This window comes from Sminthopsis crassicaudata, chromosome 2 (assembly GCF_048593235.1).
Source record: "Sminthopsis crassicaudata isolate SCR6 chromosome 2, ASM4859323v1, whole genome shotgun sequence".
Lineage (NCBI taxonomy): Eukaryota > Metazoa > Chordata > Mammalia > Dasyuromorphia > Dasyuridae > Sminthopsis > Sminthopsis crassicaudata.
In genome coordinates, this window is record NC_133618.1 from 79,646,369 (window position 1) to 79,672,360 (window position 25,992).

The 25,992-nt window shown below is 31.6% G+C and overlaps 1 protein-coding gene across 2 annotated transcripts in view; it reads right to left on the reverse strand.

Moving 5' to 3' along the window:
• Positions 1-25,992, reverse strand: part of SOS1 (SOS Ras/Rac guanine nucleotide exchange factor 1) — a 174,137-nt gene that overhangs the window by 48,491 nt on the left and 99,654 nt on the right. For both annotated transcript variants that reach the window (XM_074286643.1, XM_074286644.1), the window contains exons 6-9: positions 22,102-22,245; positions 19,234-19,344; positions 19,049-19,147; positions 429-556 (exon numbers count right to left, since the gene is read on the reverse strand). In XM_074286643.1, coding sequence (XP_074142744.1) covers positions 429-556; positions 19,049-19,147; positions 19,234-19,344; positions 22,102-22,245 — 482 coding nt within the window. The remainder of the gene's footprint in view (positions 1-428; positions 557-19,048; positions 19,148-19,233; positions 19,345-22,101; positions 22,246-25,992) is intronic.

Here is a 25,992-nt window from a genome sequence, read left to right on the forward strand (position 1 = left end):
ATTAGTATCTGACAACACACAAAATACAAGTTTTTGCTGAAATATATCTTTAAGAAATGGGAAAAATAGTAAATTGATTCTGGATTTTGAGTGCTAAAATTTATTTTTAAAAAGATGCTATGAGTGTTATTTTGATTAAACAACGAAGGATTGAAGAAACTCTACCTATAAGGAGAGCTCTGCCTGTCCCTGTGCTCACCAGTTAGCTCTCAGGAATCCTGACTGGGAGTACACAGGGAAAACACACAAATATGAAAGCTTTTTTCAAACAATAACATATTCTCTTGGCTTTGATGTCACTTCCTTTCAAAGACCAAGCTTGTCACTAAAACTATTTTCCTCATTGTTTACTTGAGGAGGAAACTTGGAACCCTGAATTTATAGCACAACATTCAGAGTGGAAAGCAGGAAAAAATGGAAACGCTTACCTCAATCTCCGTTTTGCAAGACTCTTGGAACATATTCTTTCCATACTGCTCTGAAGGTTAAGCAAAGCCGTTATTGCTTGTTTCAAACATTCTTTGTCTTCTTGGTCTTCACTCTTTTCTTCTAACTGCTGCAAAGTTAAAAAAAACAAAAACAAAAACACAAATCTAAGCCTCGAGAACAATTGTAGACAAAACAATAATTTTTTATTTTCAAGGATGAAGATGACATGCATTTTCTTTTTCCCCATAAGAAATACCAAAAAGTTAAAAAAAAAAATTTAACCATGTGAGCTAAAGATGAATCATTTTTGTCAGAAAAAAGAAGGAGAAGTAGATGAGAGATTTTATAGACATGGAAATGACAGAACTCGGCAACTGACTGGATAAAGAGGGTGAGAAGGAGTGAAACAACTTTTAAAAAATGATTCCACAATTGTTCTCCTACCTTTTCATTCTTCTCATACCGTATTCCTTTTCTATAATCCACTCTATGATCCAATGATACCAGCCTTTTGGCTACCCCTCTCACATGACTCCCTGGCTGTTCCCTGTTCCTGGGATGCTTTCCCTACTTTTCTCTGCTTCCCAGTTTCTTTCAAGTCTCAAAGTCTTCTGCAAGAAGTCTTCCTTCTGAGACCACCTTTATTTTATGCAATTAATATGTCATTTTGCTTGTATATATTCATTTGCATGATTTATTCCTTTATTAGACTGTGAGCTTCTTCACAGAAGGTATTACTTTTTGCCTTTTTTTGTGTCTTCAGGGTTTAGCATAATATCTAACACAATGGCATTTCATAAATATTAGCTGACAATTCATCACAATTATCTGCAAAGGCAAAATTCTTTCTTACTTACTAGACTATATAAAACATTGAAACTCCCCACATAGTATCTATAAAATTAATGGCCAAATAAAAAAAAATAAAGCAAACTAACTATTAATTACAATTAATAGTTAGTTTGCTTTATTTTTTTTTATTTCATTACTTCAATTTATTTATTTATTACTTCAATAGTCTAACATAATGTAACTAACGTAAATGAGTGTGTATGCATATATTTTCTATGTTCACTGACAAAATCAGCATTCTCCAAATAAGACTATATATTTCCAAGCCCTGCGATGTCTGATCTAACCTGCATGATTTCAACAGATTGATTGCTTTGATAAGATAGAAATTATTTTCATGTATTTACCTAGTATTCATGGGGGATACCCTATCATGACGCTGTCAGCATATAGGCCAACTATTTCTGCCCCCCCAAAAAAATTGAAGAAGAAAAATCATAATACATGCATTATGGAAAAGTCAATTAAATAATTTTTTACTGATAAATGTTTTTTGCTGCTGCTCCTGAAAGTTAAGGAAATCCTGATATCAAAGGATATTCAAGATGTCTCTTGATTTTATCAACATTTTAGGAGGACTAATTGAAGAGATGGCATTTAAAATAGACTCATTTCTTTCTAATCCTATCAATTTGTAGTCTTATTCCCTTTAATGATGGGATATTAATAATTTTGGAAGATGAAAAAAGCTTTATTTTATAATCTCATCAGATTTTCAAAGGCAACATAAAAACCAACAATGAAATAAATATAAGACAAAAAGCAAAGTTCTGAATGTTACAATTCATCAATGGAGAAAAACTAATCATTCCAACATTTAATTGTTCAGAAATAAAGTTGAACAATAGCCAAAGCACAAGAAATTGAAAAGGTATTCAATTTCAAAATGAGAATGACAATGAAGAACAAAATGAGAAAATATTGCATTCTTTGTTTTTAATTCTACTCATTAAAAAAAATAATAAAACTGTTAAATATTGTAAGATTCATAGAAAAATAATCAAAATCATAATATCCTATCACAATAAAAAAAGAGGACAATCAGGAACATTCAAACAATTCCATCAACTAGTCTTTAAAAAAAAAGAACTCAAAATATTTGAAAAACATAGGTAGCTTTTCACATATATAATTCATTAAATTATGTAAAGCAATAAACATTTCTTAAAATGTTACAATCTTTTTAAAAACTCATTAATATAAGAATTCAATAAAAATCCAAAAAAATGACAATTATATAAAAAAAATGTCATTTTTACCTTCATAGCATTAGGCAAGTATCTAAAAATCAATTTCAAAATAACAAGCAATCACTTCTAGTAACAATAAGGTGTTTCTGAAAATCACTTTTTTCTTTTCCTTCTTTTACATAGCATAGATGGCCTAACCTAGGTATGGGAGCAGGTTAATGATTCAGAATAACAATCACCAAAAGGTAGTAGTTTTTGCTAACGAAACAACCCATGACAGCTAATATATAAATGAGACCTTAACGAGTATGCATCTTCTTGTTACCACAGTGATATTTAGCACCCTATTTTCATTAAGTACTGTTTAAGCAGCTTGGTTTTTCTATATGAGATATTAGATGGAAACTGCCAATGGAATTCCAAAAGTCAATGGAAATCCAAGTGGCTTCCTTAATTGTTGAAAAATGTTTATCTCCAAGTGCTTTATGGAGATAAACATTTTTCAACAATTAAGGAAGCCACTTTTAACCCACCTTGGCCACCAAAAAGTAGTAAAAATATGTAAAGAAATGGTGCTCTGTTTGATAAAAGTAAGTAATGAGAAATGGTCACTGAGACCATATTTAAATAGTTCTTTAGAAAAAAAATAAAGAAAAGAATACTTGGAATTATTTGAGAAGAGTTGCTGAATTATTCATACCCACTAATAATGTCATTATAAATAAATGTATGAAGGAGTGACAAGGAAACAATATTTGACATAAACTATATAAACACTAAATTAAATAAAACAACTAATTGGGTTTCCATCTGTAGTGTACTGACTGAACAAACTATGAATTAGAATGGAATTTTATTTAGCTATATATAAAAGAAAAAAAAGTATTGACAGAACTTAGCAAAGTAGATACAAAGCTCTATGCAAGTAACAGACTCCCTAAAAATTTGAACAGAACAAAAGTTAAATATTCCATGATATGAGAAGAAATATTAAAACACAATATAAGATATCCATCCCCCCCAAAAGACAATCGAACCTAACTGACCTAGAAAATAAAAGAAAGTTAATTGATAAATCATTGAACAAACTTGAAAACCATGATCAGAAAATGGATAGCATATTTCAACACATTATACAAGAAAATAATATAACTTTCCACAAAATAATAAAAGAATCATGTCATTGGGGGACATATTAGAACAAAAGGGCAAAAATCTCTTCCTGAAACAAAGTCCCTCAAATGAAAACCCTCAGAAAAAGGATAATCAAAATCCAGAGTTTCAAGGTCAAAGAAAAAAATACTATAAGCATTTAGATAAAAAAGAGCTCAAGTTTTGGGTTCATGCAAGTTATAGCAATTACTGCTTTAAAAAAGCAGAATATGATATCCCAGAAGATGAAATACAAAGGTTTAGGAGCAAGAATAACTTACTTCCCCAAATTAAGTATAATCCTATGTGGGAAAAAATGGACCCTTAATGAAATAGAGAACTTTTAATAAAAAGACTTATAACTGGGAGAAAACTCTGAAATACATAGGAGTTAAAAAAAAAAAAAAACCAATAAGAAGCTTATACAAGTTAACAAAAAATATCTCCTAAGGATGATGTATTTATATTCTAATGGAAGGATGGGGAAATATGATGTAAGCATTCCCTAAGAACCATATCATCAGGGATCATAGTGACAGAAGGGCAGAAAGTGATTTTTGTTATGTTTTAATGAAATTCAAAGAAAAAAATAAAGTGTGTATATGGAGTAGCGGGGGGGGAGAGGAATATAGGAATAAAAGTGGAGAAATAGTGTGAGAGGAAACTCACACTATTTGACAGAACTGGGGAGTGCAAGTAGAAGTCATGACAAAAGAAAAGATATGAGGATAACAGACATTACTTGAACTTCATTTATATCTGATTTTGCTAAAGAAAAACAGACTACATACACACATACACATGTATACATGCATGCTTGCATAGAGAATATAATCAATTCAACTGGAAAACAGGAATAGTGACAAGGGAGGGGGAAAATAACAAAGAGAGTAAATATAGAGCAGAATTAGTCATAAGCAAAATAAACTGTAAATTCAGAGGAGAAATAATAAAGAAGAGTTTAAAAGGAAAGAAACAAGCTGTGAATGAGATTTTTATGAGAGAAAGAAAAAGAAGTGATCAGAAGCTGTTAATATCAAGCATAGAAGTATTGGTGTTGAGACTCTCTTTTATAAAAAGGGGGCTAGAAGCAAAGAAAGGAAAAAAGTATAAGACAATAGGATAAGGGGAAATAAATATACATGTTAACAGTTATGAACGGTATGAATTTACCCAAAAAGGGGGAGAAGAGAGTAGAATGGACCAAAAAGAAGAATCCAACAATATATTGTTTATAAGAAACAAACCTGAAATGAAGATTCATAAGAGTTAAAAGTAAAAACTGGAGAATAATCTATTAGCCATCATCATAATCAGGGGTAGCCATCATGATCTCAAATAAGGCAAAAGCAATATTGATTTGTTTTAAAAGTAGATAAACAGAAAAATCAAATTTAGATAAAAGGCACCATAGGCAATGGATTAATCTTGATATCATAATCCACAAACTGGAGAACATTTAAATACTTAAAAGATGAGATAATGAATTAAAGGGAGAAATAGTGTAAAACTATAATAGCAACCCCCCCAAAAAAACCCCCCACAAAAAACAGAAAACAAGTTAGGCCATGGACAATGTAAAAAATTCATCCTTTCCTGACCATTACAAAATAATAAAAAAATTATATTCAATAAAGACCCATTAATTACAATTCTAAAAATAGACTATATAATAACAAATGAGAAGAACGAGAAGTAATTTAATAAAAGATAAAAACAACATACCAAAACATTTCTATTTATCCAAAGCAGTTCTTAAAGGAAAATTTATCTCACTTTAGACACTTTCATCAAAAAAAGAGAGGAAAGAACAAATAAACAAAAAAAAGTAGATTAAAAACACAAAATACAATATCAATTTGTGCCCCTAACTCTTGAAAATAAGAATGAATGGAGTAAGAGCTAGCATTATATGTAACAAGGATAAACTAGAGTCCAATACGGGAGTAAAACAAGGATGTCTAATGTCAGTAATACTGTTTCTTAATCACAGGTTTTGCTAATAATATCAACTCTTATACTAGTGCTAGAAATGCTGTTATATTACTAAAACAAAGAAATTGAAGGAATAAAATAAAGAAAATCCACTTTTTGCAGATGAAATGGTGGTAAAATTTTAAAACTCTAGAGTCAAAATTAATGGAATACATAATAACAGACTAAAATAAATGTATGCAAATCACCAATATTTCTGCATAATACCAACCAAACATAGCAATAACTTCAGAATATGTAAAATACCAGGGAGTCTATCTACCAAGATACATATAGAAACTTTCTGAATACTAATATAAAACACTGCTTATAGAAATACAAAGATATATGTAATAACAGCAACAACAATAATTATGTGCATGCAGCCATACCTACATATATTGGCATATTGTTCATAAGTAGGCCAAACCAATATAATAAAAATGGTGATACTATTTAAATTAAATAATTTATTAGTGCCATGCCAATCAAACTATATATGGATTACTTAACATTACTAGAAAAATAATAATGAAATTCATCTGAAGTACTAAAAGGTACAAAATAAAGAAAAAAAAAAGTAGAATGGACAAAAGCTTTGCAGATCTAATCTTCAAAATGACATGGAATAGATTTTTTTTTTTAAAAGAGAGAGATCAATCAGCAGAACAGAATATAAGAAGCAAACAAATCTAGAAACCCAAAGACCCTCTACTAAGAATTCATTACTTGACCAAAACTGCTGAGAAAACTGGACAACTGACTGGCAAAAATTATTTTCAGACCAATGCTTCATACCACTTATCAACATAAACTCCAAATGGATACATGAGGTGGACATAAAAGATCATATCTAATTCAATGCAAATTAGAGGATCAAGGATGGAATTATTTTTCAGGCATATCAGTAGAAGAACAGTTCATGAGCTTGGCAAGATATATAGAAGATCTTAAAGATAAAAAAAATTTTACAAGTTTTTGCATAGATAAATCCAATGAAGCTAAGAATAAAAAGGAAATAGTTAATTGGGGAAAAAAATCTTTGCAGCAATTTTCTCTGACAAAAGTAACATTTCCAAAGCAAATAGGGAATGGATTCAAATTTGTAAAAGTAAGAGATATTGCCACCCAATTGATAAAAGTTCAAAGGATATAACAATTAATTCTTAATGAAAAAAAAATCTAAAGGGTCTATAGTCATATTTTAAAAGCTTCAAATCACTAATATTTAAAGAAATATATCTCTCATTAATCAGATTGGCAAACTGACAAAAATAAATAACATGTTGGAGAGGTTATGGGAACACCAGACTTTGATCAATTGTTAGCAGAATTTGAATTGGGTCCAGTTATTCTGGAAGGCAATTTGGCACTATGCCCCCAAAGTTACTAAACTGTGCATACTCTGATCCAGTGATACAACTATTAGCCTTATATTTTGAAGAGATTAAAGAAAGTAGAATAGGACCTATATATACAGACATATTTACAGTATTCTTTTTTTAGTGGTAAAGAAGTAGAAACTCTGGGTGTCTTCTTCAACTGAGGAATGGTTGCTCAAAATATGTAAATTAATTTAATGGAACATAACTATACTGTAAGAAATTAAGAGATAATTTTTTTAAAACCTAGGAAGATTTGTATGGCTCAATGCAGAGTAAAGTGAGCAGAACTAGAACAACTCATATTAGAAAATCAGCATTATATAAACAATTATGAAAGGCTTAAAAACTATCATTAATATAATAATTAATCATGATCTGGAGGACTGGTGATGAAGAATGCTATTCATCTCCTGACAGAAGTGATGAACTAATATGCAATTCCATGGACAATATTGGAAGGACAACAAATAGAAAGAAAAAAAATCACAAGATTTGCAACAAAAGGTTTTACAGAACCCTGTTTTTATAATAAAGGGCAGCTCAACCACCACATGGGGATCCTAATATCATAGTCCCCAACATTCTTACAGGACAGGTAGAAATGGTGCTAAGGAGATCAAAGCCAGAAAGAGCAAATGACTAGAACAAGTATATATAGAAGAGACACATATTGGAGGAAAAAAAAAACAAAAAACAAAAAACATTTCTTAGAGAATTGAGGGATTGATATGCAAGAATATCAGAAAGAGGGGAAAATACCAAAGATGTAAGGGGGAAATATCAAAGCTTCTTAAAAGATCTATCCAACTACCCTAAGCAACTAAGAAAATATCAACTATTAACCTATGGATCTGCTCTACCATATCAAGTGGGAAATGTTTATCTGAGTCATCTATATATCTATCATTGATCATTTTGAAATTGTAAAAAACATAAGATCAGGAGTCAAGATGGGAGAGTAGAGAAAGCAATCAGCTTGAGCTCTCCCAATATTCTCCTCCAAACCAAATTTAAAATATTGCCTCATATTGAATTCTGGAATAATAACAAAGCTAACAAAATGCCAGAATGAAACATTTTATCCAGCTCAAAACAATTTAGGTTAGAAAGAGAGATCTATGACATGGAAGCAGAGGCTGACCTGAAGCTCATATGGATGAAAAACACCAGTAGTGGTACCAAGTGGTAGTGACAGAAGTAGTGGGAGCTCTCAAGCTAGAGATGGTAAGGAGATCTGGCAAACTATCAGAAAAAAATTACAGGGGACTCCAGACACAGTTTGGCAATTGCATTGTCTATAACCATTTCTGGGTCATAGTTCAAAGGCACTTGGTCAAGAAGACCTGAAGAGCAGCATTACTGTCGCAAGAGATCAAGGCCCCTATGTGTCACTTCTGGCCAAGAGATCAGGGACCTTGAGGGACATTACTTTGAGTTCCAAGGGAATAGGGGCTCTGAGGACCAATATCATTTCTGGTCCCAAGGGATCAGACCTAAATATAGAACAGGAGAGCAGTGACTACCTCTCCCAAAATCACCCCTCTTGGAAGCATTGAAAAATTCCACACTCCCAGTTCTAAAAAGAACAGTGCAGAAAAAGCCTGAAGCTTGAGACAGAGCCAAATTTTAACAATAAAGTTCAAATTAAGACATATCATGAGAAAATGAACAAACAAAAAAAGAACATGACTATAAAAAGTTTCTAAGGTGACAGAGAAGATCAAGGCACAACTTCAGAAGAAGACAATGAAGTCAAAATAGCTACAAACAAACCCTCAAAGGAAAAAAAAAGTGAACTGGATATATGCACAGTAAGAATTCCTGAAAGAAGTACAAAATGATTTTCAAAATCAAATAAGAGAAGTACAGGGAAAAAAATAGGTTAAAAAATGAGAAGGAAAAAAATTACAAAAAAGACAATACTTCATTAAAAAGAGGCACAAAAATAATGAAGAAAATAACACTTTAAAACAGAATTCAGAATTGGTCATATGGATAAAGAGCTAACAAAGCTCATTGAAGAATATAATTCCTTAAAAATTATAATTAGGTAAGTGCAAGCTAATGAGTCCACGAGGGAAAACATTGTTAAAGAATTAAAACAATGAAGAAAATATGAAATATCTCATCAGAAAAAAAGCTATCTTGGAAAACAGCTAGAGGCAAAATAATTAAAGAATAATATGTACTGACATGTAGAGAGCTATAATCAAAGAAAGAGCCTAGAAATTGTATTTCAAGAAATCATCAAAACTGTCTCAATATCCTAGAACCCGAGGGTAAAATAAAAATAGAAAGAATGTACCAATCACTACTCAAAGGAAGACTCTCAGAAGTCTAACAGAAGCCTCAGAATTCTAGTAATTCCAAGTCAAAGAGAAAATACTTCAAGCAACTAGAGAAACCATTCAAATACTATAAAAGCATAGTTAGTATAACACACAATTTAGTAGCTACCATATTAAAGGAGTGAAGGGTTTGGGATATGGAAGACAAAGAATGAGTTCCTTAGCAAAACTGAGTATAAATCTTTCAAGGGAAAAAATAGACATTTAATAAAATAGAGGACTTTCAAGCATTCCTGATGAAAAACTAGAACTGAATAGAAAAGCTGCCTTCAATTGTAAAACTGAAGAGAAACATCAGTAAATGTGAAAGAGAGATCATAAGGGACACAAGGTTAAATTGTTTTTCTTTATCTATGAGAAGATAATACATGTAACTTCTAAGATCTTTATCAGCATAGGGGCAATTAGAAGGATCCTACACACTAGGAGGGGGTGGGAGTGAATTGATTATGCTTAGATGATATTAAAAAAAAAAAGTGGATAGGTGAGAAAGGAGAAAGGAAAGGAAGAATGGGGGAAATTATCCTACTTATCAGAGGCATACACACAAAAAAAGAGATTTACAATGGAAAGGAAAATGATGTGTGGTTGGGGAAGGGGGAACACAATTCTTGGATTACATCTAAATTGGTTCCAAAAGTGAAAACACATATACTTTGTTAAAAAAAAAATCTCAGAAGAGAAAATTTTATTTACTTTGTGTAGTGATGTGTAAAAATATTTCTAACTTCATGCAATAAACATGAAAAAAATTACTGGCAAAATTTTTTACTAGACCATAGCAATACATTAATTACAAAATGAAATTAAAAAAAAAAAAAATATATATATATATGTGTGTGTGTGTGTGTGTGTGTGTGTGTGTGTGTTAATTTCTACTTCTTATATGAAGTAGTAAGCAAATAAATTTTAAGGTTGAGACCCTACATGTACCTATCTTTTTGGAATGCTATGAGGAAATATAGTGTCATTCAATAAATGGTAATTCTAAATTATGGGACAATATATAGAATATTGTAGTTAAATAGCAATCTTACATTATATTATTAACAAAAATTTATTCAAAGCACTTTAATATTTACTAGCTAGGTAGAAAGTCATTTATCTTATGAATCTTCATTTTTCTCATCTGTAAAGTGGGGATATTTGTACTGTCTATTTGGCCATGTAGTGGGACAAATGTTTTGTAACTTCTCTCTATGTGTTATATTGAAATATTTACATGCATAGTCAAATAAATGCAATATAATTAAACATACATTGTATACATAATAATTATTAAAAGGGAGAAAATCATACATTAAAGATTATTTAGTAAGTCTGACTATCAGGACATTTATAAAACCTAAAAATCCTGTTAAAAACAGATGCTTTCTCAAGTAATGTAATTTACCTATAAGCGGAAAGAGGTAATCTGGATTTTGCAGAATTGATGTTTTATATTTTACATAGTCCTTTTTAAAAATACTATTAAATAAGACATTTAAAAGTCTTAAATCCTTCTCAAAGTCACTAGAGACTCTAAATTAAACAAATGTTACCAAATATAGCACCAGCAAAAGGCTAAGAAATAATGTTAATTTAGTCTTTAGATATATAATAAACAAACATTGCTTCCCCACATTGAGATAATTTAGACCTGAATACCAAAACTTAGTACTATTTTTGGCTATATAAGTAGAATAGCAAAATGGATTTCATTATTTTTTCTTTTACAAAAGGAATTAGCAGAATTTACACCTTTGATTAAAGAAATAATAAGATCATAAGAAGGTAAGTTAAAAAACAAAAAAACCCAAAAAACCAACAACTAAGTTTCTAACCCTTTGGCTTCTCCACAATGTAAATAAACATAAGTAGTACTTAACTCTCCTCTTTGAGTAAAGAATAATATGAGTTGCTTTTTTTTGTTTGTTTGTTTGTAAATATTTTAAAGTCAGTTGCATTACTGAGAACAGACAAAAGATAAAAGGTCTACAAATTAAAAACAAAAACAAAAAAAACAACAAAACTTTAAAAAACAAAATGCAAAGAATCCAAAAATAAAACAGCACAAAAACAAACCCAAGTTTTCCAAATTTGGACTCCTCATAGGGATCCAACTATTCCTAGCTTTTTAGTTATTGAAACATTTTCTGAATATTAGCAGCTCTCTCGCCTACCTGACGAGTCTGAGTTGCAGCCCTTCACTGTTTCCCCTCCTACTGTTGTAGACATCACAGCCATAACAAACATTGAAGAAGAGCTACAAAATGCAAGAATAATGGAAAAGCAAGTTAAAAAACTGAAAGGTGGAAAGGATCCTGGTAATCTGAACAGGAACCCACCAATGAAAAAAAGCTACGAGAAAAAGGAAATTGAAACTACCAAAAAAAAAAGAAGAAGAAGAAGAAGAAGAAGAAAAACCATCAACCACTGCTCAATATTGCAGTTTAGTTGACTTGGGATGATAAATGGAAAATCTGGAATGAAAGAATCTCATCTTTTTATAATAGTCCTTGCATTACGTTGTACTATAGTAAGACATTTATATCTATGGCCAGGGTCTAAACAGAGGCCATTTCATTTAATGCTTTCAATTTTTTTCCCTTGAAAAGCTATGGGAAAGAAAACAGATAATAGACAGAACTTCTGCTATGCTTAAGAGAGAGAAGCCATATTTTATAATACACTTCTCTATCTTTAACTTTTGATAATATGGCATCAGTTGTTGCAAATCTTCTCACACTATGTATAAAATCGACTGATGCACACCACCTTTAAAATTATGGAGACGTAACAGTGTTTTGTTTTTTTTTTTAATTGCTTTCAAATATCAGCAATGAGTTTCATTCATTTTACCTACTAAACAGCAAAAGCAGCACACCAAAGTTTTTTTTTTAAATTGGTCATCTGCAGTCAAAGGTCTTGCAAAGCAACTATTATATAATGAGGAAAAGCCTTTCATCAGTAAAAAAAAAAAAAAAAAAAAAAAAAAAAAAAAAAAAAAAATATATATATATATATATATATATATATATATATATATATATATTTAAAAACACACACATATGTATAGCAAGTGCATTTATTTCTTTTCCTTTAAAGTGGAAAAAATCTAGCTGCACCTTTACAGGTAGAATGAAGAGGAATGAGTTTTTGTTCCTGAGTCAACTTTCTAAGATTTTAAATTGGAAAGCAAGGGCTGAACTGTATTGGTAAAGGGGAACCTCCCTAAGACTCCCCAGACCAATAAAATCAATTACAGTTTTAGAGGAAAAAAATTCTCAGACAAAATCTACTTTGAGGGAAAACATCTGTCTTTATACATTGTGAGATCTAATGCAGTTTTGAAGTTCTCTGTCTTAAACCTTTTCCATTAAAATTCCCATGCTTGATATTCTGGCCTGAAATTTTTGTAGTAGCTGTGATGTTAGCAAAAACAACAAACAAACAAACAAACAAACAAAAAAAAAACTCAGTGGAAAATTAGGTCTATATTCCAAGTAAGTCAAGTCATTAAAATACCTGGTAATATTTTTAAATTTAGTACAAATCAATAGTCTAAGAATTTAAGGCATTTTGAAGAGTCTTCAGAAAGAACCTTTATTTTCTCAAAACTGATATCATTGCTTAAATAATGAAATATTGAAACACCATTTTGACAAGTATAATACTTCTCATTATGTTGGTTCTTAATTTAATTCCATGTCAAATTACATTTTAGTTGTATTGCCACGGTAATTGTATCTAAACATTTTTTTCTTTTCTACTTCAAAAATTATTTTGCATAAAAGTACCTTTTAAAAAATGCTAAAGAGAACACTGAAGCAGTGATCCTAAGCAACACTCCTCCCATTTCTCTTATTTTCTTCATTGTTATTTTGGGTACTTAATCTAGGAATTTTTACATTACTGTTAGATTTTTTTTTTTTTTTAATTAGGACTTTGGAATTTCTAGACTAGAATCATGCTTCTAGGTGAAGATTGAGAGGATCCCCTATGGTTATCTAGTCCAAACCCCTCATTTTACAGATAAGGAGACTGAGACTGAGGAAGTCAAATGAGTTGTCCAAGGTTGACCAAAGTTATTCTGAAATTTTAAAGCTGAGATCTTGATCTCATGCATAAACTTAAACCAGTGTAATGAAAACAGAACATATATTTAAAAATTCAATAACTCAGAATAAGGAAGCATCACATATTAAGACTAAAATGTATTATTTTCAACTACTACTACTACTACTACTACTACTACTAGAAAACATTTGTGTGTATGAATAAATAGAAGATGTCTTTCAAATGCTTTATAAAGGAACAAGAAACACTTTTCCCAGGACTTTGTACAATAGTGTCTACTGCATTCAAATAAAAAGAATAATTTGCTTAGGAATTAAATAGTTACATATAGTCCTGAATGACTTTCTCATTTGTCTGAGTACACACTGGAGACACAAAATAAAATAACTACAGAACAGAAAATAATGCTGATTAAATTTATATATATATATATATATATATATATATATATATATATATATATATATATATACACACATACATATATAATACAGATATTATATATGTATATGTATATTTAAAATTTAAAAATACTAACTAGAATAGTCATTTTACTTTTTCTTTTTTTTTGCTGAAGCAATTGGAGTTAAGTGACTTGCCCAGGGTCACACAGCTAGGAGGTATTATTTGTCTGAGGTCACATTTGAACTTAGGTCCTCCTGATTTCAGGGCTGATGCTCTATCCACTATACTAACTAGCTACCCCATAGTCATACTTTCTTAAGGAAGAACTCCAAACTTATAAAATAAAATAAATCACATGAAACTTCACATGAAAAAGTATTTTAAAATAAAGTGATTGTAAACTTAGACATAATTTTTCATGTCAACATGATAACAAACTTTAAAGTCATGGAAATTTTACTTATACAAATATGATTATAAAACACAAACTAATAATATATTTTACTAGGAAAATATTTATTAAAATACCTTTATTTGAAGAAAAAACCCCAATGCTTAATAAAAATGTTGTTTAAAATAAAACCTCTGTTCTAGTCAAAGAAAACTAACTGATTAAATGTGGATTTACTAAGCAATTGGTTTCCAGGCACCACTTGAATGAAAAGAGGTATGATTACTCTCAAAGCCTCCTGCCTACTGCCACAAGTGGCTGTAATTTAAAGTAATTTTAAATCCTTGTATCTCTCCATCTCTTCATGGAATTAGAAGCTAACTCAAATAATTCTTCAACACTCAGAATGAAGACAGGAGGAAAAGTGGAGTTAAGAAAGCAAAATTTGAGAATAACATACATCTGAACATTTATACATATAGTACAGAAAGGAGACAACTTTAAAATCTGAGCTATGGATCCAAACTTTTTTTTGTAGGAAGTGACTACTTTCTATTTGGACTAAGCTTTTCTTGAGAATAGTGGTTAAGTTATGATTTTTGATTATTGCTGAAAACTGCCAAATACGAGCTCTCTCTCTTCCTTTAAGCTCCTTAATATTCTGAGAAGAAAAGAAATTTTAAGGATGTCTTCCAGACACAACTAACTCTGTTTCATGATCAAGTATCTGGGGATGCCAGTAATGGGTTCTATTAAAAGGCACTTTTACAAATCTGAAAAATATCAGAATGCTCAAGAGGCATAATTTTAAGTTACTGTCTAAGAAATAGACCTAACCAAGCAAGGGCAGATAAAAGTTAACAATAATATACAGACAACAAGACATCAAAATTTCATAGATCAAGAGCTAGAAGAGAATTCAGAGACTTAGTCCACCATTCTCACTTTGCAGATGCATACACTAGGAGATGAACAGTTTTATTCACAAAGGTACAGTGAGTAGGCATCAGCTGCAGATTTGAACCAAAGCCTCTGCTCCAGAGTCACTGTTCTTTTGTTATGGGCATCTTTGTGTTTCTCAGTTAATACCAATGAGTCAAGGTTAAAATGGGGCTAAAAGGTTTGTTTTTAGTCTGTAATTATGCACCTAATAGCAACGTCAGCTATAAAAGAAGTCTTGATTCTTCATTGCAACCCATGGTTTTATGTACTATGTATGCCAAATTTTTGATGACGTCTGTGGAATGAAAAAATTTTGTAGAACAATGTAGTCTGATCTATAAATTTAGGAGTAGGGTGAGAACTCAAAGCTAGAATAATAATTTGTATGTGGAACTTGTTTCATTTTGTTTTGTAATGAATAAAACAGATTGTGATTAAGATATAACGAAAAACTAGATTTATTAGTGAAAATGGAAAAAAAAAAAAAAAAAAAAGAGGGACAAAACCCTGAGGTTACTGGATCACATGTACCTAAGAGTTAGAAGCAATTACAGAGGTCATCGAGCTAAAGCACACTTTGTTGCACACATAAGGAAACAGATCTAGAAGTTAAGGGATATAACAAGGTCACCGCCATAGTAAATTAAGTGGGATTCTCCTTCTAATAGCATTTTTTCTACTGAACAAAATTCACTCACACTCAGTAAGTTAATTCTTCCCTCCTTCTCTTCTTTCTCCTTACTTCCCTTCTTCCTTCTCTCCCAATCTCCCTCCCTCAGTATTGAAGTTAGGGTAAAAGTAAAGACAATAATATTCATTATATTCACTACTCACATTAATAGAAATAGTTGTTACTATTCTCTACCTTTTCCATTATTTTGTATTTAACTTATCAATTTACTTGTTACATTGCCTCATAGAAAGTAAAGAAAGATCCTGCTTTTTATTTTTATCTTTCTATCTCTATACCTAGTATTGGATCTCTCACAGACAAAGTGATTATTAAATGCTCAATGAATTGGAATCATGATCTTAGCCCTTAGGAAGATGACAATAGTTAATTGAGCAGGTAACATGTCAGCACTTTATAATAGCTTTAATATTATATAAACAGCTACTATTATTATGTACAGAGAGAAATTTAACATGGAGGCAATCAGATAAAAGAGAAAACTTCCAGGTATTGATGTCAAAGATTTACTTGAAGTGAAAGTATTTGAACTAGATACTTAAGGTGGAATATCAATTTGAAGAGATAGGTGTATAATATTCAAATGTACAAAACAATATGAGCAAAAGAGACAGGAAAATGTCTGATATTTCAAAAGAGATGGCAAATGGTTTAAGTACATGGACAAAGTACATGAAATGTAATACGTATAGCACAGGATGACATGTGAAGTAGGTTAAAGGTAAATCATGCAAGCTCTTGAATATGAGATTAAGGAATCAATAGTCAGAAAAAAAAATCATTAAAAATTTCTAAACAGAAAATCTGGAAAGACATAAACTGATGCTGAGTGAAGTAAGCACAACCAGGAGAACACTGTACAAAGTAACAGCAAGATTATGTGATAATCAACTATTATAGACTTAGCTCCTCTCAGCAGTGAAGTGATCTAGGACAATTACAAGAGACTTGGGATGGAAAATGCCATCCACGTCCAAAGAGAGAATTATGGAGCCTGAATGTGGATTGGAACATAGTATTTTCACCTTTTTTTAATGTTGTTTTTGTCTGATTTTTCTTGCACAACATGACAAATATGAAATATGTTTAAAAGGATTTTACATGTACAACCTGTATTGGATTGCTTGCTGAATTGGGGAGGAGGGAGTTGAAGGAGGAAGGGAGAAGGGAGAAGAAACTTGGATCATAAAACCTTACATAAATGAATATTTATGTATTTGATATAAACAAAATACTATAGAGGGAAAAAAAATTTCTGAACAGTGGAATGATGTGGTCAAAAGTATTCACGAGGAAGATTAATCTGGAAAAAAAATGTTGGATAGACTAGAAGAAGGAAAAGTTGTAGATTTGGGAGGTCTGTACCACTGTTGATGTCCAAGTGTGAGACAAATAGAGGGTGACTTAGGCAGCTAGGAGAGGGAGTGGCAAGACAGGAATAAATAAAATATCTCTGTTGGTAAAACTAAGATGAGATGATACACAAAAAAATTACAATAATATAATGAAAAAGAAAACCCAGGAAAAGACAATATGATGATAATGACTAGTGCTAGCTCTGGAAAAGGATGAATATAGAAAGGCATGAAATGCCACATATTTTATGGTTTTGTTGAGAATTATTTTTAAAAGAATATTTCCAAGGAAAGGATATCTAGATAGGGAGAAGAGTGGAATATTTGGCAATGAATATAACATAAAAGCAAAAAGAAGAACTCATAGATCATCTACTGTCTTGTCTTTTAACTTCCTTAATATGACTCCCAACTCAAATACCCTAAACATCAGCTTACTGAAAAAGCCACTCTAAACAACCAAGTAGCCAACACAATAAATTAAAATTCACTAAGAACAGAAGAATGGAGGGGAGAGGTTTGAAGTTGGGTGACTTGTCACTATTCCCTTCCTGAGGTCAAAAAAACATATTTTCATTGTTTATTTACTCTAAAAAGATCATATCATCAACTATAACTAGAGAAAGTAATTACCAATAATAAAAAAAAACAATATTTTGTTACATCAACAACTAAAAAGTTTTGTTTAAAAAAAAATTGTGCCATATCTTTTGTAGGTTTTTTTTTTTTAAAGACAACTTGGTCATTGGAGAAATTTTTACATGGAAAATCCAATTAAGATCATATTATATTTAGTTTTCATATGTGCTAGTTCTGAGTTACTTGAGAAGAGTAGCAGCTACAGCATAGTGAGTAGAATTCTACTTCAGAAAATAATCTAGGTTCAATCTTGCTTCTGACCGGTCCAGGCTGTTTGCCTTTTGACAAGTCAGGATAACTGTTGATCTTCACTAGAAGCAGGGTTTTGTTGTTGTTGTTTTCACTAGAGAGACCTTTACCCTAGTGAATTCACATATTTAGACCAAGCAAAATGTGAAAAGAATTCAATAATCACTTCAGTAACAGCTATAACTTTAAAAATTGTGAAGATGTTTACCTGTGTTAGTTTTACCTATAAAAGTAGTCTGTATCACTAAATGAAGAATATTGCATTTTAAAAAGCACTAACACCTTTACTTGTATTGTTGTACTTCAATTTATATGGATTAAAACTCAGCTTTCCTTTTCCTTGCTTCTTGAGGATAAGACTATTGTTGTGTTTGTATCTCTACTAGCTAGTAAAATGCTTTTAATATAGTAAATACTTTTAATATGCATTTGTTAAACGTATATTCTTCACCATTTTTTTTTAAAGATTGTTTTTAATATGCCATTTGATTTTAAAAAGCAGAACCATATCATATGCTTGGGAAAATAAATGTTCTCTTTAGTTAATTTCTAAATTAAGTGTCTAGAATTCTTTGCCTACAAGAAGGAATTTTATAGGAATGACAAATTAGGAGTTTCAAACCACTTTTCTTATTCTTGTTCCTTCTCAACTTTCTGTTGTGATGCTAAAGGAGAAAATGGAGATATAAAAATCCAAATTGATGAAAAGGTTATTTTCACCTAATAAATATAATAGAGAGAACAAAATATATGAAATCCCCAGAAAGGAGTTAAAAGATAAAAAGACTTAAGAAATACTTTGTCACCTACTTTTCAAACTGCACTAAAAATGTTCCTCTCTCTTCAGTTACATTTAATTTATAGTTACTGTGAAAGTATGAACATTATAGTACAGTTGTCAAAATGATTCATCATTAAACAAGAAAATTATTATTATTAAAAAAATTAGCTGAATTATTTTGTCATTGAACAGTACTAGTTTCTTACCTTTAAAAGTTCAAAGTAATGTAGACAGTGGTACACAGGAGCTAGAAGTAGCCTGGGTAAAACATACTGAACAGCTTCTTTGAAACCTTCACCTATTGACTAGAAAAGAAAGCAGTTTATACAGTTATAGTTCTTGTTTGTTTGTTAATATTACAATGGACAATTTCATGTAAAAATCACAATACCTGCAAATAGAGGGCTGCCCCAGGCTTGGATAACTGACTAAGAAAGTGATCATGAAAACCAGGTCGTAATATGTCTTGAGCATATGATTCATATGGATCAAATGCCAATTCCTTTGAAAACAAAAAGCATACAGAATAAATACATTATAATAAAAAAGCAATATAATTGAAATATCTTATTGGAAATAAATAGGCCAAGATTTCATATTCTCTTTGAAAATCAAGTCATATCTTGGTGCTATTATTTTATGGTATTTTTGTAAGCAAAATTATTGCATAAATTTTAATAAACTGTTACAGCTTGAGTCTTGTATTTTCACATAAAGAAGGAATATGTAATTTCTTGTAAATATGGTATTAGACTTATGTATTTGATAACACCTGCTTCCATAGGATCTAGCTGTAACTACAGGTAAAAAGCTGAACTAATAATAAGTTTTTTAAAAGTTATGATTGTATAAGGAAATACCTTTCTTGCTATGTAACATAGCAACTAAATTGACAAAAGTTATAGATTAAAATATTTCTTGATTTAACTTTAAAGGGACTACATCTTATAAATCTCTCTCTTTCTCTTTTTATATATACATATATACATATATATATATATATATAGAGAGAGAGAGAGAGTATATTTTACACACACACACACACACACACACACACACACACACACACACACACACACACACACACACACATATATATTTTTTTGCTGAGGCAATTGGGATTAAATGACTTGCCTAGGGTCACACAGCTAGGAAGTGTTAAGTGTCTTGAGCTCAGATTTGAACTCAGGTTCTCCTGATTTCAGAACTGGTGCTCTATTCACTGCACCACCTAGCTGCCCCACTCACTATTCATCTTAACAGAAAAGGAAGTTTCTTTTTTTATATGCATAAAATTGCTATAAAACAAATATTTTCTCAAGCCTATTCCCTAATACTAAGATTAACTTTTCCATCCTCTAAATGGAAGACAAATTTATAACACTGAAGATAAATACTTTGGTGATCACAAAATACCCTTGGGAGTCCATGTAGTACAACGGAAAAGTTCCTTACTCCTTCCTTACACTTACTACTATGTGTGATCCTGGGCAAATCATTGAACTGTCTGTTTTGGGCCTCTGCTTCCTAGTGGGTAAAAGAAAGGGATGGAGCAGATGGTCTCAAGGTTCCCTTCTAGTTCTACATTTAGGATCTTACAATATTACTCTGAATAACATATTCAAAAACTTTCTCATAAGGATAAGGGCTTAAAAAAAAAAAAAAAAAACATAAAATGTCCCAAATACCAACACAGCTGAGTACTAGGCAATAGCTTAAACAATGTGATGAATATATTGATTACAAATTTAAAATTCAGTCTTGAAGAAGTTTTACACAGCCAACTATTATTTAATTTTTTTTGCTATCTCTCTGTTTTCTCTTGTAATATAGAATAGGGAAAAACTGAATGGCCAGATGGGGCAACATGGCTCAGTGGAAATTAATTTTAATATTAATATTAAGTAATGGTATAAAATATTATTCAAAAGAATGATCTGGAACGTCTGCATATCCAAGTATAAAATTGGCTATTAACAAGAGATTTTTTTTTTTTAATCTAAATTTCCCCCAAACCCAGACTTTTAGTTTGGGAATGTGAGCAATAAAGAAAGCAAAGTCTTAGAATACAGAGAAGAAGAATGAACAGGCAAATAAAGAACTAGCCCATTATTTCTTAGCACCTCATACCTTTCCTAAATATTTCAAAGAAGACAGAGCCACCAGCCTTTCTGTGAGGGACCTGAGTGCTTGAGGACCTGTTATTCAATTTTTAAATTTGTTACCTTCAATGTGCTAAAGAGCTATCTTATTCCATTGGTCTCTCACAATGACTAAAACAAAATAGATGCTTTATAAATGTCTGCTGATGGATTCATTGAAAGATGAATTCTAGGTACCTCAGCCTGACTTTGACCTTGTTGTATAGGAAAAGTTATAGAAAATATCAGCTTGCCAATATCTCTGACTAATAGGAGCAAGCTTTCTCCTACTACTTTTATGTTTCAAGAGAAATAGATTTTCTAAGGCTTAGAAGTATAACAGGATTTTTAGTGACAAAGAATATGAAACCAAGTAGATATCCTTTGAGCAGAGAATAGTTAAATAATTTATGGCATGTAAATATAATGGAATATTGACATATTAACAAACAGTGAATACAAAGGCTACAGGGAGGCACTGGGAAAACTTGGCATGAACTAATACAAAGAGGAGAAAACAGAAAACAAATTTACAGTAATTACAACAGTGTGAAATGGAGAGGACAATAAACCACAATATTGAAACTGAATGCTATGTACTTATTATGATCAAACTTGGCTTTTAAGGAGAGATGTAAGAATGTACCTTCCTCTTTCTACAAATATTGGGGACTCTGGATATGAAGCACTACATGCACTGTCAGATTTGACTATTGGATTAGCTTTGCTGAAATATTGCTTTTTTTTCTCTTTTTCATTTCTTGTTCTAAGAAATAGATAGCTTTGTAGGAAAAGGAGGGAAATGAAATATAACAGGAAATCAAAGTGATGTACAAACAAAATATCTCAAACTTTAAAAGATAGATCACATATATTATATATGAGATAGGAAAGTGAGGTTGAGAGAATAACTGATATGTGTTTATATGTGTGTGGGGGATGTATGTCAAGGCAAGATAGCTGGTTAATTAATAGCTATGGGAGTAGATGAATAACAAACCGAAGTTGTAGTCTATTTGTGTATATATGTATGTGTATAAATTTATGTACATACACACACACACACACATATGAGATTTTATGCAAAAATAAATTCTTGGCATAAGCATGGCACTTACCTCTGCTAAATCTTCAAAGCAGCTACCAACTAATGGATGGGGACTCCCTTCATCTGTCATTTCTACAGTGTCTTCTATATGGCCCAATAATTTTACACTGAGTTCATGAACATCTGCTATACGACTAAATATATTTTCTACATCCTGTAAAGAGGAAAAAAAATCTATTAAAAGTAAAAACAAAAAACAAACCCACCTTGGGATGCTAAATACATGAGTATAATAATTTACTACAAACAGTGAGCCAACAGCCTTTTCAATAATAGCAAAATTAGGCAAGATATAAAAATTGGCAGTTTGGAATTTATAGATGATATTTCCCTCCCTAAGAAATAACTAGTATATGTATTAATAGAAAGCTTAAAATCACAAATATGCTAATATAAATCTTTGAAATCACAGCAGACTTTCTGATTCTGTTTAAAAAAATTAAATAATTAGTATAGTAATTGTTCAGTAGTAATAGTATTCTACTGTTAGTAATATCTATGGGTTTATGGTTTGCAAAAAACTCTATATGTTAACTCATCTGGTCCTTACAACAGAACTAGGTAGTATTATTTTCTCTTTTACAGATGAACAAACTGAGGCAAAGAAGTCAAGTATCATGTTCAATTTATATACTATGTAGTAACTATGTAATAAGGTAAGATTCAATCTTAAAAATTCCTGATTCCAAGTTTACATTATATCCATTATGCTCTCCTACTTTAGGAAGATACTATTTATCTGAGGAAGTGTTATAAAAAGGTACAGAAAAGAACTACAAAATATAAAAAAGAATGAATGGTTTGGTACTTCCTGTAATGGGCCAAAACTCTGTACTTGAAACAAGGATTCTTAAAAGGTGTTAAGTCATTGGAATTGATGAGACAATGGTTATCTAGTTTAGCTGGTGATTAATAGTTCTCTAGTTCAGTATGATTGAATTAATCTTACAACAAATAATAGTTTCCCTAGTGATATGATTGGCTTATACTCACTATGATGAATGGAGTCAGAGTCAGACTTGGAGGAGGATCGGACAGACTCAGAGAAGTCAGAGGACTGGAGGCTGGAGCTAGCATGACCTGTCTTCCTGCTCCCTCCTCCCCAATCCCCCTCCCCCCCCAACCAAGGCTAGTCTGAAGGGCCTCCAGAAGCTAGCTGAGCCCCAGGCAAAGAGACAGACAGTGAAGGAGACAATAAAGACTTTTGGACTTTAACAACTGGCTATTCTGGTGGTAATTAACTCTGCTGAAAGGAAGGCTGGTCCCAAGACCTCCAGAAAGCTAACCAGAACATTACAACTTCCAACTGTGAAAGGAATACTCACATTGATGAGAGCAGATATTCATGTAAGCATGGGAGTAGTATTTAATTTGTTCTGTATTAACATATTTCAGAAGCTAGATATTCCTGGGACTAGAAAGGCAACATTCTCAAACATTCTTGTCTTAGTGCAAGGGTCTTTAAGTAATGAATGATCTGAATTCTGAATGATGACAGTGCTAAATTCCTAAGCATACTAGAAGGGGATCATAAATGTCTATCTCTCAAAATGATTTTCCTAAAGGATAGGTATAATCAGCTGTCACTCCCTACCTCAATAAACTTCAGTGGCTTCTTATCACCTCCAGGTGGACCAAATATGAATTTCTCTGCCTGGCATTTAAAGATCCTAATGACTTAAGCAATTCTCGCCGCCTACCTTCCTTGTTAATCTTTCACTCTGTATATATTCAGCCACACTGGTGTTGTGTTCTTCACACAGACCGATTCTGTGACTTTTTACTGGTTATTCTCATGTCCAAAATGTTCTCCTTTCTCACATCTATCTCTTAGCTTCGATAGCTTCCTTCAAGATTGAGTGCAAACCCCACCTTGAGCTTTTCCTCATCTGCCAGCTAATGCTTCACTGTGAGATCACCTATCAACTCTTTATATATTTTATATGCAAATAGTCTTGGGGTAGGATTAGACACATCATGTATAATAGCTATTTTTTAAATTAATTTTATAATTATAAAAATTTTTTTGACAGTACATATGCATGAGTAATTTTTTTTAAATAACATTATGCCTTGTATTCATTTTTCCAAATTTTCCCCTCCCTCCCTCTATTCCCTCCCCTAGATGATAGGCAATTCCACACATATTAAATGTGTTACAGTATAACCTAGATACAATATAGGTGTGTAAATCCAATTTTCTTGTTGCACGTTAAGTATTGGATTCCGAAGGTATAAGTAACCTGGGTAGAAAGACAGTAGTGCTAATAGTTTACATTCAATTCCCAGTATTCCTTCTCTGGGTATGGCTGTTTCTGTCCATCATTGATCATTGAAATGAGTTGGATCTTCTTTATGTTGAAGATATCCACTTCCATCAGAATATATCTTCATACAGTATTGTTAAAATGTATAGTGATCTTCTTGTTCTGCTCATTTCACACAGCATCAGTTGATGTAAGTCTCTCCAAACCTTTCTGTATTCATCCTGCTGGTTATTTCTTACAGAGCAATAATATTCCATAACATTCATATACCATAACTTACCCAACCATTCTCCAATTGATGGACATCCATTCATTTTCCAGTTTCTAGCCACTACAAACATTTTGGCATGCACAGGTCCCTTTCTCATCTTTAGTATTTCTTTGGGATATAAGCCCAGTAGTAGCACTGCTGGATCAAAGGGCATGCACAGTTTGATAACTTTTGGGGTATAATTCCAGATTGCTCTCCAGAATGGCTGGATTCTTTCACAACTCCACCAACAATGCATCAGTGTCCCAGTTTTCCCACAGCCCCTCCAACATTTATCGTTATTTGTTCCTGTCATCTTAGCTAATCTGACAGGTGTGTAGTGGTATCTCAGAGTTGTCTTAATTTGCATTTCTCTGGTCAGTAGTGATTTGGAACACTCTTTCATATGAGTGGATATAGTTTCAATTTCATCATCTGAAAATTGTCTGTTCATATCCTTTGACCATTTATTAATTGGAGAATGATTTGATTTATAAATTAGGGTCAGTTCTCTATATATTTTGGAAATGAGGCCTTTATCAGAACCTTTAATTGTAAAAATATTTTCCCAATTTGTTACTTCCCTTCTAATCTTGTTTGCATTAGTTTTGTTTGTACAAAAGCTTTTTAATTTGATGTAATCAAAATCTTCTATTTTGTGATCAATAATGATCTCTAGTTCTCCTCTGATCATAAATTCCTTCCTCCTCCACAGGTCTCAGAGGTAGATTATCCTCTGTTCCTCTAATCTATCTATGATCTCATTCTTTATGCCTAAATCATGGACCCATTTTGATCTTATCTTGGTGCTAAGTGTGGATCCATATCTAATTTGTGCCATACTAATTTCCAGTTTTCCCAATAGTTTTTTCCAAATAATGAATTCTTATCCCAAATGTTGGTGTCTTTGGGTTTGTCAAATACTAGATTACTATAGTTGTACCCTATTTTGTCCTGTGTACCTAATCTGTTCCACTGATTGACTAGTCTATTGCTTAGCCAATACCAAATGGTTTTGGTGACTGCTGCTTTATAATATAGCTTCAGATCAGGTACAGCTAGACCACCTTCATCTGACTTTTTTTTTCATTAATTCCCTTGAAATTCTTGACCTTTTATTCTTCCATATGAATTTTGTTGTTATTTTTTCTAGGTCATTAAAATAGTTCTTGAGAGTCTGGTATAGCACTAAATAAATAGATTAGTTTGGGGAGTATTGTCATCTTTATTATATTCGCTCGGCCTATCCATGAGCACTGAATGTCTTTCCAATTATTTAAATCTGACTTTATTTTTGTGGCAAGTGTTTTGTAATTTTGCTCATATAAAATTCCTGACTTTTCTTTGGTAGATGGATTCCCAAATATTTTATACTCTCGACATT